We start from the raw sequence: 19,758 nt of genomic DNA on the forward strand, positions 1-19,758 counted from the left end.
ATTACTTTATATTGATTCATATTTAATTTTAGCCCCACGGCCATGCTTTCTAATTGGAGTTCTTCAACAATTTTTTGCAGGAGTTCTGAAGTCTCACTCAGCAATACTGTGTCGTCTCAACTATTCTCAACTATTCTCAACTATTCTCCGTTTGACTCAAATGACTCAACTATTCTCCGTTTATCGTTAATCCTGTTTTCCCAGTCAGGATATCCGAGTACCCCTTCAGAAATGCTGTGAACAGTTTTGGCGATATGGTATCTCCATGTCTTAGTGCCATTCGGATCGGAAATTGATCGTTTTGCTTGTGAAGTGTTACCCTTCCCGTATACCAGTTATGTATGCGTCTAGGAGTCTTACGTAGGTCTCTTGCCTGGTCCTTTAGGGCTTTTCGTACGGCTGCGGTTAGTACTAAGTCAAATGTTTTCTGATTACCTATAAATGCCATGTAAGGGCGTTTAGTGTATTCTTAGGATTTTGCTCTAAAGTTGACAAGTGTATGATTCTGTATTAAAACACCACAACGTACATCCCCAATGTATTCCCTGGCTTCTTTACAGCTGACTGTCTTTGCGTGTATGCAATGATGTATACAAGAACAAAAAAACGTTTTACTAACATCGCTACGTTGAGTATTGGCACGTAGACGAAGAATGGCGTCCACTCTAATGTGGCCTTTCTTGCAGCCCCTGGCGACTTTAAAGTGCAAGCTGCAGCTACGGGCCTAACCTCGGCCCTAATCGTGGTGTTCGCGCCGGACAAGGCGAATGGTGACCTCGACAAGTGCTACGGTGAAATTCGGAGTCCACGGGGAGGCAAACGCGCTTTCACATGCGACAACCACGGCGGGCGCACATCGACCATTGAACTGGACCAACTGGAACAGGGAACACAATATACCGGGACCGTTACGTTTGCAAACGTACAGGGAAACGAGGAGGCTGCTACTGAGAAGCTCTTCACGCTAACGACACACAGTGGTGGTAAGAATATTAGATTTAATTCAAATGACCTTTCTCGCTGCGCACGTTTCATTGCCTAGGTATATCCGAAGCCCGGAAGTAATGCGTAAGGCAAGGCGAACATCCCCGTGTAATTTTTTCCTAGCCCTAGAACGGTTACATATCTGAAGGAAGCAAACAGGGGTGGGAAATATCCACAATCGAATAATGCTAGCCAAGAGTACATAATCGAGAGCTCATACTTATGTACTGCAACGAACTCATTAAGGGGGGGGGGGGCGAAAAATAAAGGTAGAAAAATTGTGACCGATGATCGGTGACGAATGGTATTCGGGAATAATAGATTTTATTCGGAACATAGTTATATTCGCGAATATTTTGGTGATATCGTGTTAAGAAGGTGACACGGAAAGGGGCATAACGCTGCGCTCAAGTAACGCAAATATACAGACAAATAACCCGTAAATAGCGCGATCGGTGGACAATTTCTATGCAGTAATCGTTATAATAATTGCTTCCAGCGCGAACGATTCGACGAAGGGCGAAAGAGAGTGGCTACGCGGACAAGCGCTGTGCTTGTCCGTGTAGCAACTCTCTTTCGTCCTTCGTCTAATTGTTCGCGGTGTAAAAAATTATTATCAAGGGTACCAACTGGCCCAAACTCTCATGTTAATTAGTTACAACCCTTTATAGACTAATTTTTGGCTCAGTGACGATAATATTTTAGGATTTCCCCTTATTATAGGGCTTTTAGTTGGTGAAGTAAAGTTTTGGTAGCGCTAATTGGGAATGCAAACGTTACATTCAGGAGTTTTGCTCTCAGCTACGCAGACAAATTCACGCCATCAACAGGAGGGCCGCTGGTGTGCGAACTGGAAGGAAACAGAAACGCAGGAAACCAAAGCCCGCGTCTGGCCCCTGTTATTTTCAACGCAAACACCGTATCACCGTCGAACACAGGCACCGCGCCCCATGTGACGGCCCGAATGCTCCCACTCTTCGTTCTTATCAACCTAGGCCATTCTCCCGCTCCACAACGCGGCTTTGGCAATTGAACTGTCGCCGCTTTAAAAGTAGGAAAACATTGTTTTTTATTAACACGAAAGTGTTTTATGCCTGGCTACAGAGAGAGTTTGGTGACGTGATATCCGTCAGGGAAGTGGCGTCGCCAGAAAAAGTTTTAATGGACGCGGCGTCGCGTAGTTTTGATCCCAAGACTCTCTGGCCGCAACGGAAGGTACGGGGCGATCCCCACTGCTCTACGAACCGAGACGTGAGCAATGCTACGAACGCGCCTTATGTTCTTCGCTATGACTCATTCAGATGGTGCGCGACGTCTAAGGCGAAGTGAAATAGCGCATCATCACGCTAATGAGCGCCGACAGTTGGCGCCTCGATGCCGGCGCCTTCGCGTACGGGGGACGCGCGTGAATATGGGCACCCTCCCCTGTTTTCTGTTTCTTGCGTGTCAATGTCACTTCATCTGGCGGGGTCAGGCTCGCGAACCGTTCGCACAAAAAGGAAATTCCTTTAAAATTCAACTGCTCCTTTGAAGGCCCCTTTCACTTTCGTGTTTTTCCGATTCCTATGAAAGAGGGATCAACCACAATTATTTTTTTTAACTAACTAAAGGTTACCCAGATGTCACACTACAAGAAAGCGGCGCAAGCGAAACAATTCCGGGACAATAAGCACCAATCACAGTTGAAGAAACCCGAACGGACATTTTTTTAAAGAATAATGAAACGTTGCAAGATCAAGGCGTAGGCACCTGTGGTCTGCAGTAGAAGGCCTTAGCCATTCACCCGCGGTGACGGGATTTCTCCCTACCATGAATTACACTGAAAATTTTAGCATTTATAAATGGCTTCCCCTACATATTTGCCGAGATTTTCCAAAACGAAGAAACAGGCCAGTTTCTCCTTGGTGAATATTTACAGCCCCCCCCCCCCCTCCCTTGGCCACCCACGTGAACTTGACAAGCTCGTCAAAGGCTGAAAACAATGTTTTAAACACTACCAGCATGTCTCCATGGGTTACGTCAACGCCTAATAGGGGCAAAAGAACATCTTCGCTTTACTATGGAAATACAGCTTCGCCTGCATATTGATAATATCCATAACATCTGTACACTTATATTTACCGTAACCCCTCGTTAAATCGAATTCGGGTATCTCGAAACATTGGTCAAGTCGAAACTTTTTTTGGTCGGGCATTTACCTCCCTTAGGCGCCACGTATTTGCCCCCTTTATTTCGAAGCGGTTTTTTTTTTCGGGGGACCTCAGCTCTCTCGAAATTTTGGCAGAGACGGCACAAGGCAAAATATGTTACAGGCAGCTGACAAGGTCTTCGTTCGAATGCCTAGCTGCCACTACGCGCCAAACACGGTCTCGAAAGACAAGTTTCCGCTGTACGAGGCAGATGTTCCCGTTACCGGAATGCTGTGCAACGCCTACATTATTGAGAGGGCTGTGAACGATGCAGCTGATCATGAGAGACGAAGAGGAGCCTTGAGAAGAGCCTAAAATGACAGAAACAACAATGATGCTGCGCCTACTTCGCAACAAGGTAGAATGTAGCGGTGGCGGCAAACAACTCAAGTTATGCACTGAACAGCTCGAGAACACTTTTCTGGGGCCAGATGCGAACGCAAAATTGGCGAGCATCACGCAGTTCTTCCTCCGCAATATTAGAAATTTGTTTTTTTTAGCGGACATGTTTGCCTTTATTACGAAAACGTTTGTGCGGCAGAGCTCTTGTTACCAGAATTAGCGCTTATTTCAGTGACCTGGCCACGAAGTTGCGCACTTTGCTTAACTCTGAACCCCGCTTATCACAAAATGTTTAGCGGATTTCACAGCTTAGAGTTAACGAGGGATTACTGTACTTGTGTGTTCAGGTACTTGCGTCCTCAGGGGTCTTCAGATACCACCATGGTAAAGAAATTCAACGAACTTCTCTAACCAGTGTTCTATTGTCTGTTCGTTGAAGTGTAGTCCTTTTCAAAGGAACTCCTCGTCTTAATATGCCAGAAATGTCAACAAGGCTACTTTGAATTTACGGCCAAGCAGAATATACTTAGGCGAAACGTCTGTCGGTGCCCAGGAAGGCCTCCGGAAGAATCAGTGTGCATGGGCGAAAAAAAAAAAAACCGAGTCGGAGGAGAGTGAGCAGCAAGATAAGAGGCAATGTCAGGATCTTACTCTTCGGAGTATGACGTTTTTTGACGTTGATACACTCTTAAGGACGGTCGGCGTGCAGTGCACGGGCGCCAAGTGGGAGAGAGCAAAAGGGAAGGGCAGGTCTTGTTCTTTCGCAGCGCTGATGCACGTACCGTAGCCTGCGGGGGCTGCCAACGCTACCTCGAGAAGGTTTTCAATGTCGGGAGGCTTACTCATTTCAGTGACGTAGCGCTGCTGCGACAGCAGCGGCCGCCCGCCAGCCCGATGGAGAAGCAATGCAATTACACGGGTTGGTGCGGCAGTGAACCTCCTCCCACTTTATACACCACTTGAATAAAAATAGAGCAATCGCACAAAAGAGTTCATTGTCTAGCCACAAACTAACGTGGATCGATTATTTGTCAGTGTCGGCAGTTTTATTTTTCGAGACTTGTTGCCTTTGTCGCTCAGTTTGTCATTGAGAAGTCGGAAATATTCTTGAGCAAAGTGTTGGTACTGCACCGCAGCACACGCTTCAAAACACCTTCCCTCTTGGTCCTTGTTCGGAGTCTTGAAGTCAGACGAGTCGGCGCCGTTCAGCAGCTTTAACGCTAGCTCGGTGGCGAGCTGTCGCTGGCTAGGAACCTTAAAGAACACCTCGCCCGTGAACGACAACATAGTTGCGGGCCACTGGGTCCACCACTGCCATAGCAGGGTAAACAAGCCCTCTCTTTTCAACATCCTTGACAAGGTTGTACAACAAATCTGTTGCCAAAACCGTGATGCCTTTTGTCTACAGTCAGAGCGTCTTTGCAGCTTTCTTATTTCAGCCACTTCAGGGCAAAATGCATGGCGTATTTTGCTACCTGAGGTAAAACAGGGATGATGTTTTTCAATCTCGACAGCTCGCGCGTGGTCACGACATTACAGCTTAGCCGTGGTAGGCCTGCTCCCTTATGAAGGTCGTCCCATCGGTAGTCTGCGTGACCATCTATTACAGTTTCCCCAGTGAAGTACTCATCGGGGCAGTTTATTTTGAAGGTGCAGCTTAGGCTCTCCTTTACAGAGCTGATTTGTGGACACATGATATTGAGAGCCAGCCAGCCGTGTGTAGCTTCCGAAGCGGTCTTCTAAGAGGTCAGTTTGAAACTTCCCAAGAAGGACAAATGCCATGTGCAGCTTACAAAACAGTATCTGCTGACCTCAATGAGTGCTTGTGTTGTCCTGTTTCTTCAGCTTGCACATATCAGCTTCTTTTTCCTTGCCGTGCTCCAGTTAGTCAAGAAAGTCGTACGAAAACGACACCTTGGGGTCTCTTTCCTCATCCGGAAAGCCAGCGCCTTTGTAGGGAGTTATCCCGTTCCCAGCTTTTCACCATTTGGCGATGATTTGCATGAATCTCGCTGTCTTCGCGTAGTGCTTAATTTGGTATTTTAGCGCAATTACACAAAGCCTTCGACTCAAAGTAGCTAAATACTTGCAGAGCAAGTTGGACGTTGTGCTTTTCGGTGTCCGATGTGAATACACCTTTTTCAACAGATTGTAACCGTATCGCAGCAGCTCGTCACATTGGAAATCGTAAGCGTCTTTAATTGTTTCGAAATATGCTTACAGCATTTACCGCTGACCTGCCTTGTCCGGTTTAAAGGCTTCAAACCAGAAGCACTGGTTGTTCATTTTCGGCCAGTTATTGCACACATATTCCACTGGGCGAACAGGGTCTATCCCCCCCCCCCCCCCCCAAAAAAAAAAAAACAGTGGCCCTTGCGGGTCGCATGGATCTAAAAGCACGAAGTCATTGGTGGGGACCTTTCGCGAGGACATTGGAATGGCCGTGACGACAAAGGTCTTAAATGAGAGCATCGCTTTTATGTTAATGGTGTTGTCAATCCCGAAGCGAATGACCTTAAATCCAATGTTTTCTAGCCCACAGATTAAATCTCTCAGCAAATTGTGCAGGAGTACGGCGTCTCGTTGGTGGGCGGGAATGATGTACATAACCTCCTTAAACTGGTTCATTGTACTGTGTGCAATGAAAACGAACCCACTTTTCGCTGCCTCTCCGAAATTGGCTGTCATGCGTACGCCAGCGATGTTTTCGCCTTTGTAATAAAAAAATGGGTGTATTTGAATCTCCATGACCACTCAGGTGACGTCACGTTGATCTTACCCTATGTCTCCTATTCTTTTACCAATGTAGCTAAGGAACGCTGTTTCGTGATGCTGATTCTGGGCACGCATTCCGAATGATGAGCAGATGGAGCGAATAGTCCTTGGGTGGGGTAGGATGAAGCAAGGTAGCATGGCAACGCAGGCACCTGTATGCATTGGCGTAAATAGTAAACAGAAGGCTGCAAATGACCATGAAATATACTGAATGGAACTTTCCTTCCTTCTTCAGAAACTGTAGGTTTACTTGTCCAATAAGTAACTTCATTCTTGATGCTTTGTCTTTTAGTTGCGACAGTTTTTCTAGGGCAGACATTATCGTTGCGCTGGGGGTCACGGTCGGAGTCTTCAGAGCCTGATTTGAGGCCACTGTCATACTTCTGGAGGCGATAAAAAAACTCCAGTACGAGTCATTTCCTGCTCGCCACCACTGGGACAAGCAGGGTGCACCACAGTCGTCTGACCGGTGTCTTTGCAACGTGTAGCGTAACCATAAGCTCTGGCTTCCCGACAACCAAGTGCTTGATTCTGGAAGCGGCATCGTCAGGAATTCGCAGCTAAATTAGGTTGCTGTTGTTTTCGATAGCACGACAAAAGTGCTATCTTTTGTGCTACCTAAAGAAGCAAGGACTGCATGCTTCTGACACACGATCAAATCATTTACTTAAGAAATTTTGTCGGCGTCCTCCTGTTTGTGGGTAGTGAGAACGGACTGAGCGAGCGCTTTTTGCAGAGATGCAGCTTCTAAGCGGGTTCGTGTTGCCGCTGGGTCCTCTCGTCTGGTTTCTGCTCTGGGATCAAGCGCTCGGAGATTCAAAAATTGTTGGCACTGGTGCAGTCGTACTCAGGAGAGTGGCGCTATAACTGTGAGTTTTGTCGTCTCGTCAATATGACTGGCTTCCCGGAGAATGTCGACGGGCTCTCGAAACTACAAAAGTTCGTACGCTAACGTAAATGCGAGTTACCTCTATTACAATATTCACAGCCTGAAACATTAATGCTTCATACAACCCATGCAAGCAAGCCCGAATGTCAACATCTAAATAGGTCTCAAAGACCGCAAAATGTGCTTCCCATTGAGTGTTTTGAAGTGGCTGAATTTATGGGCCAGGTCCGTCGTTGTCACGCTTGCTCATTTTTAGGAAACGGAAAAACGTGCACTTCTGGTGCCCAATCGCGCCTGCTGTTGCCGCGGAGCTTACAGCATTTGCCCGGCATTTCCGGGGTGCACTTCACATTATGCACCCCGCCGCTGAGTACACACTGCGCACTTAGAATTCTCGCTTCAAAATTCGACTCTAACGCGTACTAAAATGAGCACAGACGCTCGGCGTGTTCTTCCAGCCTCCGACGCGAACTGCGGCTGCCCGCACGTGCTGCGGTGAAGCTTCCCTCATGGAACGTTTCGTATATACGGAATTACGGGAATACGGAATGTTTATTTAGGCGAGTAATACTTAGACGAGCAACATAAGACAAGAATAGTTTCGCGGAACACATGGTAATAAGAAAGTGCGTAATCTTAGAAAAATTTGACACCATTTTTCCCTCTAGAGGACTTACAAAAACTCACCATTATTGTCCGTGTGAATTCCGTGTATACGGAGTGTACGGGAAACATACGGAGGCTGGTGTCGCCCTTTCTTGAAGATAGAAACAGCAAAATTGTACCAAACGTTCTTATTGTCGGAAATCATCTTATTGCCCTGTTTTTCGAAAGAATTTCAGCTTCACTGATGCTACGGCGCGCTATACTGTGCACGAACTTCGTATTCCCATAATTTTGTATATACGGAACGTTTCAGACGGGACTTGTTCTCCCACATTCAAGAATTTGGTTCAGTCACCCTTCCCTTTACCGTGGGTGGAGGTCATTAGGCGGGAGGACTCGGTCTACTGGCCCTGACGGGTAAGGACGTCGTCGTCCTCATCACCATAATCATCATCATCATCGCCACCAGCCTATCTACGCCCACTGCAGGGCAAAGGACTCTCCCATTAAGTAAGGACGTAGCACCTCCCGAATCCCGGCCTCCGACACCCTTAGGACTACGGACGCACCAAGTGTGAGGAAGCAAGGAGAGAGGGAACGCCACGTGGGAAGAACTACGCCGGGAACAGCGCCTGGAGTCCCCCCGCCGCTACCGTAGATTGCGTGCGCGACGCGAGCACGAGCGTCATTGTCGGGTCGACCTGGCCGTGCGTACATTGATGGTGGTTTTGTGAAACCGCATGGGCAGCATTTCAATTACTAATAAACAAGAGCCAAACGTGCCTTTTTCTTCGCATGCTTGCCATACAGAGGAGGTAAAGTAACGCCTACTTGGGCAACACAGTTCAGAAATGCTTTATAAGAACAATGGGATAAATCTTAAGGTGAACATCTAGGCTGCCCCTTTTAAGCTTCACCGGTCAAACATCTATACAGAGGGCAAGAGCTAACCGTTTTTAACACGGAAATGTTTTATTCCCGGGTGCACGAAGATCTCACTCACGTCATATCCGTTACGGAAGTGACGTCGCCAGAAAAGCGCCACTGATGCTGCGGTGCCCGGAATCGAGCCCATGCCCACTCTTTGTCCTCGTGGAAATAAAGTTCTAACACCAGCCTTTCCGCCACAACGGGAGGTACGTGGCACTCTACTGACTGCGCTATATGCGGAGACGTGAGCAGCTCTACGATCGCGCCTTATTCCCTTCGCCATGACTCATTCAGATGGTGCTACCGTCTAGGAGAGACGAAGCGAAGTAGCCCATCATGACGTTAATGAGCGCCGACAGTTGGCGTCTCCAAGCCAGCGCCTTTTTGTACGGGGGACGCGCGTGAATTGAGGCACACTCCGCTGTGGCGTTGTTCACATGACAGTTCTGTTTCAAGTTGCTGTTTCCGCGTATGTAATTTTTGGTTTTGTGGTCTCGGAATAAACCGGTTATTTTTTTTTTGTTAGTTGGGTGTCGGCGTCACTTTCTCTGGACGGGTCAGGCTCGCGCATGACCAGTCCTTCGCACTTCCTTCATGTGCGAAGGAACTTCCTTCGCACATGAAGGAAGTTTCTTTAACATTGGAAGAAGAAGAAGAAGAAGGTCGCCGTGCTTTGGCTGCACATTGGCTCCGTTCTAATTGATTTTTTGACCTGTTTTACTCATGTGCTGCACTTTTTTCGGTGACAATGGCTCCTTGAAGTTCATCGCTGTCATCTGGCCGCTGGACTTTTGAGGGGACGCAGCTCAATCGGAACTGTGGGGCAAAGCTCGTTTCCATCTGCGCTACGCCTAACACCAGCGCAACGTCCGCGCCACCAGCCTCTCGCCTGGTGCTGCGGCCGTCGTTGCTGCAGCAGCCACCCCTGTCGACATTGCCGCAAGCGTTAGTGTCGTCCCCTCAATGTGTTGCCCCACCTTTGCTTTGTGCCTCTCAGCCGTCACTGCCCACAACGGTTTCTATGAGGCCCATCTCTACCTCGTCAAATCGAGCCTCGACACCGCTACGGCCTGCCTCTCTTAATCGAGTGCCTACTTCACGAACTGTGCCTCCATCACAGCTCGAATCTGTGACTCCAATGGATGAAGACGGTCAGGCTCAAGACGAGAACCGCTCCCAAGACGACCCCATCCAACCTGACCCATCGCAGTCAGCTCCTCTATCGACGCTGCAATCTTCCGTGCAACCAGTGCGACAGTGGTGCCGACCCACGATACGAGCTGAAGATCGAGTAACTCGCACCGACCGGGTGAGTAGGCCCCGCTCTCAACTTGTGCTACGACCGCTCATCAGATTCAGTGTTAACGACATTCCCAAGCATACTTTCGCACATGTCATTGGAACAACTGCCCCCCAACCATTTCTAGCTGAACTCGCCTCGCACAAATATGACACCATAGGCAACTGTGTTTACATAACAGTCTATGATGACACTCACGCATCGAGACTACTCCTCGTCACGTCACTCCATTTCGACCTCAAAGGTGCCCGTCAAAATGTCCCTGTAGAAATCAAACTGTCTCCCTACAAGCCCAACACTTCCAGAGGAATCATCACAATAGAGCCCGATGAAAGCAACGAAGAAACACTCCGTTGGCTCCGCTGTGAGCAGGCCAATATCCTATCTTGTACCCGTCTCGGCCGCACAAACCGTGCCTTGCTCCGATTCGACACACCCACGCTACCAAAGGTAGTCAAATATTATATGGCCATTGTGAAAGTCTCCCCGTACCAACCCAAGAGGCTAGTTTGCTACAACTGCCACAACGTCGGACACATGGCTCGCTCCTGCCCGGCAGAGGCAGTTTGTAACTCCTGCGGCAAAGCGCACTCGGAAGATGATGGTTGTGGCCCTCAGATTTACTGTGTTTCTTGTAAGGAATTTGGACACATTGCCCTAAACCCCACGTGCCCCAGCAGAATCCCTACCCCACCAGCCAACAACCCTCAACGCGATGCATCGCGGGGTGTATCTTGGGCTGATCGCATTCGAACTAATTCAGCATCAGCGGATCAATCCGATGCCGTCGCATCTTCTTCAAGTAAGGCCCAGGATGCAACTTTGGCCTCCATACTTTCGCAACTGGCTGCATTGCGTTCCGACATTCAACAGCTGCGAACTGAAAATCGCCAACTCCGCACAGAGAACCAAGAGCTCAGAAGCCGCCTCCTTGACAGAACAAAGCCTCCCGCGAAGTCTAACTCCAAGCTCCGCCTGACCTCCCAAAACAGACCCAGCCGTAGCCCCAGCACCAAGCGCACACCAACCTCCAAGTCGTCCCACGACTCCCCTCTTCAACTTGCCCTCCAGGCTGTCCGCACGGACATTCATTATGAGCGTCTCGCGCGCCAGGCAGATCGAAAAAAAGACCAGGAAAACTTTGACAACCAACTCAGCCAGATCAGAACCCTAATTGAATCTGTTATTCAGAAACTGCCCAAGCAAGAGCCCCCCAAAGAACCCCCTCGCAAAGTCCCATCGCGACCCACCAAACAGCCACAATAGGTACACCCGCGACTGCCCTACAGTGGAACTGCAGAAGCTTCTGTCAACAAGAAACTATCCTCAAACAGAAAATAAAACAAATTCAACCACTCTATATTCTCCTCCAAGAAACACGCTGTACCCCTCACGTAGCTGGGTATGTTACGTTTTCTAACCCCTCTATACCTCATCACATCCGCCGTGGTTCTCTTACCACTTCTGTTCTCCCCGGTTACGCTGCAGTTCTGGTGCGTTCCTCCGTAGGTACCCAGCAAATTTTTTCTAGCGAATTTAACTCCAACAACCATGAAGTCGTCGCGGTGCACACCCGCTTACCTAGCGGTAAGGCTATGATCGTGGCCACTGCCTATTACAAACCTGTCAATTCAACAAAAACTAACGCCTCTTTCGCCTGGCTTCCTGCTCTCATGGCCCAATTTCCCGGTACCCCAATCCTTCTCGGTGGTGACTTCAATGCACAGAGCACCACATGGGGCTATGCCCACACTCATTCTCGTGGACAAGCGCTAGAAGACGCCGCCGAGGCCTCAAATCTCATTTTAATTAATGAACCAGGCATGACCACTCGAGTTGGCCTTCATTCCTCGCAGCAAGATACGACCCCTGACCTAACCTGGGCTACTCCTGGCCTTACTCGCAAATGGTTACCGTTCTCTACAACTTGGGGCAGTGATCATCTCCCAATACTTATCCACCTCCGTGGGAAGAAGATCCGGCGACGGAAGACCATGAAGCGAATTGATTGGGATGCCTTTCGGGAGGCTATAATTAGTGCATCCCCACCAGCCTCATTACGGGACTTCTGCTCCTTAATCACCACAACATCTACCCGGGCACAGGAGGACATCGAATGTGCTATGGAAACACCGCACTTGGACAACCACATGGCTAACCTTTGGAAAAAAGTACATAAGCTCACTCGCACCTATAGATCTAATGGAAAATGCCAGAAAGATCTCCAAAAGATTCGGAAACAGTACCAACTTATTACCGCTTATCAAAAAGAGCTCAACCAATATTACTGGACAAATCTATGTGACACCCTCAGTCACGCGAGAGGCTTACCGGCGCTTTGGCGTCTGCACCGCAGCCTCACTCAGAAGACTGCCAAACGAACGCCTCTTTTCGCTACCCTAACCCTCAGCGCAGACCCGTCAACAGTGGAGCGGCGACTTATAAGTACCTTCTTTCCCCATGCTTCCACCTCTCCCCCCTCTCCACTTCCAATTATTCATATTCCTCAGCCTGACCCTGACTTGGAGCTACCTTTTACAATGGCCGAGTTACGCATCGCAATCCGCCAGGGACGGCTTCATTCTGCGCCCGGTCATGACGGTGTCACGTGGCAGCACCTCCGAAACCTCCCATCTGAGGCCTTGGAACAGCTTTTATGTCAGATCAATGACCTCTGGGAGCACGGCCACGTGCCAGAACACCTTAAACTAACGCTTATTTTCCCTATCCCCAAACCCAACAAGCATTCCAGTGAAATCAAGAACCTTAGGCCGATATCCCTCACGCCCGTTATTTGCAAATTGATTGAGCGCCTCATCAACAATCGGCTCACACATTATTTGGAATATGTCCAACCGTATTTTCACCCAGCCCAAACAGGTTTCCGGCCCAATGTTGGTACGCATGATAGCCTCTGGCTTCTGCGTAGGGTAATTAACCGCCCCCACTACCATCGCGGCACTCCTGACCTGATCATGGCGGTTGATCTGCGAAAGGCGTTCGACAACGTTAGCCACCCGGTCATTCTAGAGGAACTTGCTCGTGCCTACCCCAGTGCCCGCACGCAAAATTGGATTCGAGCATTTCTCCAAAGCCGGCCTGTACGCCTTCACGGTTCGCAGCCTGGATGGGAACCTACAACTTACTACCTCGACCGCGGTGTTCCCCAAGGGTCGATTTTAGGCCCTCTACTTTTCAACCTGGCCATGACCAGAGTAGCTCGACAACTTGAAATTGACACAGGCGCCCGCTTCACCATATACGCCGATGATATCACGGTCTGGACTGAATCGGCCGACTTTGATTCTTTAGAGGGCCAGGTTGTTGAGCTACAGGCCGCGGCTAATAGCCTTGAGCTCACTCTGGCTCAGCTAGGTCTAGAACTCGCACCTGAAAAAACCGAATTTTTGGCAGTATATGGCTGTAAGCCACCTGACCCGCCCCAAGAAATTGTAGTCAACCTAGTCAACTGCGATGTATCTGCTTCAACTGAGCCCATTACACTCCTAGGCCTTCCAATTGGAACAAAAAACAGTCCTGGCATTTGGCTCAAAAGATTAAAACAGAAATGGAATGCCATACTGCACTCCATTCGTCGACTGTCGAATAAATATGGTGGAGCATCGCAGAAAGCCATCTTGAATATGGCCAGGGCTGTCACTGTGAGCACCCTCACGTACGGTGCAACGGCTTACGACCTCAACAAGACGAACACCAAAACCATTCAGGTGCTACATCGGGCGACCCTCAGGACAGTCACTGGCTTACCAAAGCACACACCCATTGGTAAACTGGAGCAAGCTGTACCTCTTCCTCCTATTGAAGCCATCATTCAGGAGGCCAAAGCCCAGGCGGACTTCAAAAGACCCCTTACACACCAGGGACACGCCTTAGTAGCGTGGGACGCCAGAAGACCACCAGTATTGTCAGATTACCCAGTCCCCATAGCACCCTGGCAGCGACCAGCAATTGATACTTCTACGCACAGCAGACCTATAGAGCGTGCTAATACTCTATTGCGACAGCGACGAATCTGACGCCTCGAAAGGGATCGCCTTCAGAACGAAGTGGACATTTTCACGGACGCAAGCGTAAACCAGTACGGCGCGGGCCTTGCTTGGACATGCCCTGAGGCACCGGTTCTCTCAGGGTACACTACCATACTTGGCAAATAACTTTCCAGCCTCGATGCGGAGCTGTACGCTATTAACAACGCAGTGTCAGCTATCGCTTTTGACTGTGACCCACCTCTACCGCCCTCCATACGCATACTCACAGATTCGTACGAGGCCCTCACAGCTTTGCGATCGTATGATTCGACCCACCCTGTCGTCCACGAAATTCTGTTTCAAATTCAACTTCTCAAACGGAACAACACCAACATCCGCGTCGACTGGGTGCCTGGCCACGAACCATTTTCTTCAGGCAACCAGGCGGCTCATGTGGCCGCTCAGGAGAGTTCCCCCTCTTATCCTCCACTGGTGCCTGGGGTAAGGCCGTCGCGGTCCCCCTCTACCTCCCCAGCGATGCGTATTCATCAGCACAAGAAGGACCGACGCACACGTCTAAAAGCCCTAACTCCAGCTGGCTACCTCAGCCGCCTACCTCCTATTCCCCGCTCAGGCGAAATTTTTATTAACAAATATATTGCAAATTCAGCATACACACCTGAAACACTTCGCAAGTGGTACACCCCTCAGCTGCCCCCTCGATGTCCTTACTGCCGTGCCACCACTCCATCAGACCTCGCACACCTAGTTTGGTGGTGCCCAGCTTTCGCCACGCACCGTACATTTAAATCTCCCCAACCCCATCCCGATCCACAACAAACTGATGCACAACTATTATATGAAATAGCGGTTTATTCATTTAAAAGCGGTCTGGCACGGGTTGTTTGAGCGGGTCCTCCCCCGAACGAACTGGTGTATGTGCTCTAACCCTATTGCGATCACCATGAACTAGCCCATGAATTGCAGGTTCTAAGAACTGGCCCAGTTATTGAGTCTACTGAGAACAACCAGCATTTATTTGTTTTTTTTTCTCTTACCCTCCCTCCCCATTCCTTTCCCCCATCGTGACCAGTGGTCATCCTTTTCTATTAAAGGCTGTCTCTCTCTCTCTCTTTAACATTCAACTGCACCTGTGAAGGCACCTACGTTTCAGTTTCGTGTTTTACCGATTCCTATGAAAGAGGGATCAACCACAATATTTTTCTGATGTATGGCTCCTGCTCCATATCCGTAAAAGAGACATTAAAGATAATTATAAAAATACCGTCTCATTTTGAGAATGCTTTTTTATCTCTTGAACACCTAAATTGCGGTTTCGGCATTTCTTAGGGTGAGCGGAGCTTCTAGCGAGCGTACCAGGCATCAACAACGCCTCCTTTCTAGATTTTCCAAGCGCCGTATGTGGAACAGACACAATAATCTGTTGCTCCTTACCCGGTTCACCCAAAGAAAGAAGTTTAGTTTACTAGGACACTTTCCGTTCTAGCGGCACAATACCCTGAGTTGCCCCATGAACGGCTCCAGAAACCGCAGCATTCGAAGTTCACCCACTACAGATTCTGCAATATTTCAAGCACTGTGCACGCCTTCAGGTCACGCTGCTCTTTTCACTGCCTGTTCACGGGAAATGCTCAGACGTACTTACAACATGTATTTTTTGTATTACCGTGCACAGCTGACGCATTGTTCTTTGCACGCAGCCCCTGGTGATTTCGACGTAGAAGTCAGGGTGACAAGCAGCAGCTCTGCCGTAATAGTCGTGCACGTGCCGAAGGAGAAGAACGGCCCGTTGGACAAGTGCTACGGCAAAATCAGCAGCCCGCAGGGGGACATCCGATCCTTCGGCTGCAACGACCACGGGGGACGCTCATCAGTGATCACTCTTGGGGCGCTTCAAGCAGGTACACTGTACTCTGCGGTCGTGACGTTCGCGAACGTGCACGAAGGGAAGGAAGCGAAAACCCAAAAGAAGTTTACTCTGCAGTCGCACATTGCTGGTGAGTTACAAGAACAGGCTTTCAGCCATTTTTGAAGCAAGCATATAGAAAACACAGTGCACCAAACGGGGACAAAAAAGAGGGAGAAAGGGCTAAGTATTTAAGGGAAACATCAAAATATATACGCAAGAATGGGCATGTGAGATAAGGTCACTTAAAATACCAGCGAATGCGCAGGACAGTAATTTTTGTTTCTTAATGCGAAAGCTGTCTTAGTTGCACCGATGGCGTCCTCTCAAAAAAGTTATGCCTTTCCCACCAAAAAACCGACCGAAAACCTATGATAAGGTCTCTGGACACATGGCGCGTTTCCTTGAAACCGGGTTTCCATTATGTCAATATAGTTATTTGGAAATTGCGAAAACGGAAAGGTTCTAGATAAGAAAATACACAGATAAGAAAATGCACCCTTTGATTATGAAGAAAAGGAGTACAATAGTATACCGTTATATTGCGAAGCACGTATTGGTATGCATTTAAATTTTTCGCCGATGGGTTTAGTTAGAGCGCGAAAAATCGTCGCACGGGTTTGTTCTTCGTTTGCGACTTGGTCTTGGAAGTTTTGACAATCAATTGGGCGCACTTTCAGAGAAGGTTGGACGTAATTTTACTGAAGGTTTTGACGCAAGTTTGACGCCGATTTGATGTGTGAAACGTTCGCGCTTCTCGACATTCTTTAGGAAGGCACGGCAAAGTTTTTTTAGCTGATGGTATTTTCCTTCAGCCAAGTCGTCTTTGTGCAACGCTATCGTCCGGTTACCGATGCGCCATTCACGGAGTTTGGAAATATATTTTGTTTGTGACTGTCCTGGCGTCGTGCGGTCACCATGTTTAAACATTATCCTGTGAGTAAACGACTACGAGAGCACAATCTCTTATTGAAGAATGCTTTACGTCACCATTTAGAAACCCCTCACGCCTTTTGAGATTTTTCACCAGTTACTCAGTGCAACCCGGTATGTCCATACTGGCGAGCACCGCACGCAAGTGTCACAGGAATTTTATATTTAAAATCGCATTAAAACTCATGTGCTCCACCCATGGGTTGCGTATTCCCGAAATCAGTTCCGTTATTAAAAATGCCGGGTAAATAACGCCAATTCAGCCATCCTGCGCATAGTTTGTTGCCGTAGTTGCCCACGTCGCATCAAAAAGTGAACAAGCAGCAACTGAAATATCTTGCACTTTTTACTAGTTAAAAGTTTTATACGGCATCGCGAAGTGCTAAATATTTGTGCTAAAAGGGCTCGAGGGTGTCGGTTAACACAAGTTTTTCTCGCTGCGTATTACGTGGAGAAACCTGAGGATTAGTTTTTGGGGTAGTTGCAATTTATTTATTTATTTATTTATTTATTTATTTATTTATTTATTTATTTATTTATTTATTTATTTATTTATTTATTTATTTATTTATTTATTTATTTATTTATTTATTTATTTATTTATTTATTTATTTATTTATTTATTTATTTATTTATTTATTTATTTATTTATTTATTTATTTATTTATTTATATACCTTAAGGGCCTCTAGGGCATTACATAAGGGGGGTTTATACAGTAATCAGTGACAACAGTAATTTTTTAGCAAGAAAAGAAGAAGACAAGAAAACATGCGCAGGATACACAGTCGGTCAACCAAAATAAGCAAAAAAAGAACCCATCAAGGTTTTCACAGGCGAGCACATTGAAAAAGCTGCACGACACGTTATACAGCAGCAAAAAAGTGGCAATGGCTAAGATTGTGGATCACATTCAAGGAACGCAAATAATGCAGACTGGAAAGATGATTGCTGTGCATGCGTTACAATGCTGGCAGGCAGAGCATTCCACTCGGTTATCGATAATACAAAGGGTGAGTATTGGTGTTTTTTTGTGCGAGAAAATATAGGTTCTATTTTATGATCATGGTCAACGCGTGCGGAAAGGTACAAAGCAGGGTGAATGAACGTACGGCGGAACGGCGAATCGCTGTGACATAATCTGTGGAAGAAAGATAAGCGGAAATATTTTCTGCGCATGGCAAGAGGTGGGAGATTTAAATTTTTCTTAATGAATGACACACTTTCGTAGCGGCAATAGCGAGCCATGAAGTGGGATGACCTGACGGCAAGTAATATCCACGCCTAAATATTACTTGGAAAAAAAGATCTTAGAAGACGTGTGTAACTGTAAATGTATTCCAAAACCTGCGACCTTGTTGATACCTTTTAGATACGCTCTTCAATAAATGAGGAGTGCGTATCTCTCCCCTTGACGTAAGCCTAGATGATCTGTCTTTCTTGGTATTGATTGGAACAGAGCAAGCACAAATTATACTGGAAACGTTCAGTGTGATTACTAAAACCCAAAAAATGTTGCGCAGCTTGCAGTGGTGCAAGGCTGGAGAAACAGCGTAGCTGGGTTCGACCTTGCTAAGTTTTGTTAGGCTTTGCGGAGTTCCTTCTTGGGTAGCCTAAGTAGTGAGGGGTGAGGCCAAGTTTAGCCGGATGTTACAAGGCGGTTCCGGTCGGTACCCCACTCTGACAGTGGATCCCAAGCTAAAAGAAGTTAGGTCGATCCACAGCTCCGCTGCTCCTCCAGCATTGCAGTACTTGTGCGAGCTGCGCCACGTTTTTTAGTCGAGTAACTCTAATGAAAACTCACTTGAGGAACGGAATGGTCCTTGACACGTTGGCGAAAATCTTTCATGCTAAGTTTCGAGTAATGAGAAACGGCGAGTGTTGTAAGGACTGCATGCCATTCGAGATCTTTTTGGAGCGGTTCAAGTCTAAATACAATGTACTCAAAGAAAGCTACCTATTTCTGGTCGAAACGAGTGATGTTTTGTAATATAACTTGCACTTATTCTGCAGCTATTTGCGACCATTCGCAGCAGACGTCCGAATAACCGTTTGAAATTATTTGTGTAAAGTTTTTTTTGGTTTGGTTATTTGGGCTATTTCTGTGGGACGACATTGGGCTGTTTTTGGGCTAAGTGGCTAAAAACTTTGCCGGGTTGCTCAGCGAGAAGCTGGAATCTCTGCATGAGACGCGGGTCGCGTGACGGGCCCGAACTAGTGGCGCGGTCGTCAAGTCTTGCTCCAATCTTACTCCGCGCAGAACCAGTGGCACTTCTCAACGTGGACGCCCGCGTGTTCTACAAGTTCCCGTCATTCGCTTGGAATTTTGGAGGCTGTTTATGACGTTGCTCTGCGGAACACGTAATATTTGAGCAATTCGCTGTCGACAGTTGCAACCTTTACGGTACGACTGATGGCTTCAAGGCGGGGGCGCATCTACGAGGAGGTGTTTCAGTTTGAGAACGCGACTGGAAAGTTATTCATGCTCAGGAATAACTAGTACAGTAAAACCTCGAGTTAACAAAACGGGATATAGAAATAACTAATGGGTATAACGAAGCAATCTTAATTCCTAAGCAATTCCCATTGACGCCCATTTACTGAAGACGTCGTTTTAGCGAAGCTAATATTTCTAGCAATAGGTATAATGAACCTTTTGTTTCCACAAGGAACATTTACGTACCGTTTTGGTACCCATCAGGTCAAGGTCTTATAGAGCGCGACGGGGTACGTCACATCTCAGACGCGGGAATTCAAAACTCGCGCTAGCTAGGGGCCGCCAACTCGAGTGCGCTAAAATGGCTGCAAGCGCATCGCAACACGCGCGAAGGTGCGCGTCTCCTAGGCTCCCGGACTAGACGTTCCTCCAGCAACTCTACCGATTTGCGGCAGACC

The 19,758-nt window shown here is 47.8% G+C and overlaps 1 protein-coding gene across 1 annotated transcript in view; it reads left to right on the plus strand.

Moving 5' to 3' along the window:
* LOC144143162 (uncharacterized) overlaps window positions 1-19,758 on the plus strand; it is a 47,496-nt gene that overhangs the window by 20,817 nt on the left and 6,921 nt on the right. The window contains exons 4-5 of the mRNA XM_077674963.1: window positions 687-983; window positions 15,726-16,022. Coding sequence (XP_077531089.1) covers window positions 687-983; window positions 15,726-16,022 — 594 coding nt within the window. The remainder of the gene's footprint in view (window positions 1-686; window positions 984-15,725; window positions 16,023-19,758) is intronic.

This window comes from Haemaphysalis longicornis, unplaced genomic scaffold (assembly GCF_048455015.1).
Source record: "Haemaphysalis longicornis isolate Haplotype H1 unplaced genomic scaffold, Haemaphysalis longicornis Haplotype H1 scaffold_6, whole genome shotgun sequence".
NCBI lineage: Eukaryota > Metazoa > Arthropoda > Arachnida > Ixodida > Ixodidae > Haemaphysalis > Haemaphysalis longicornis.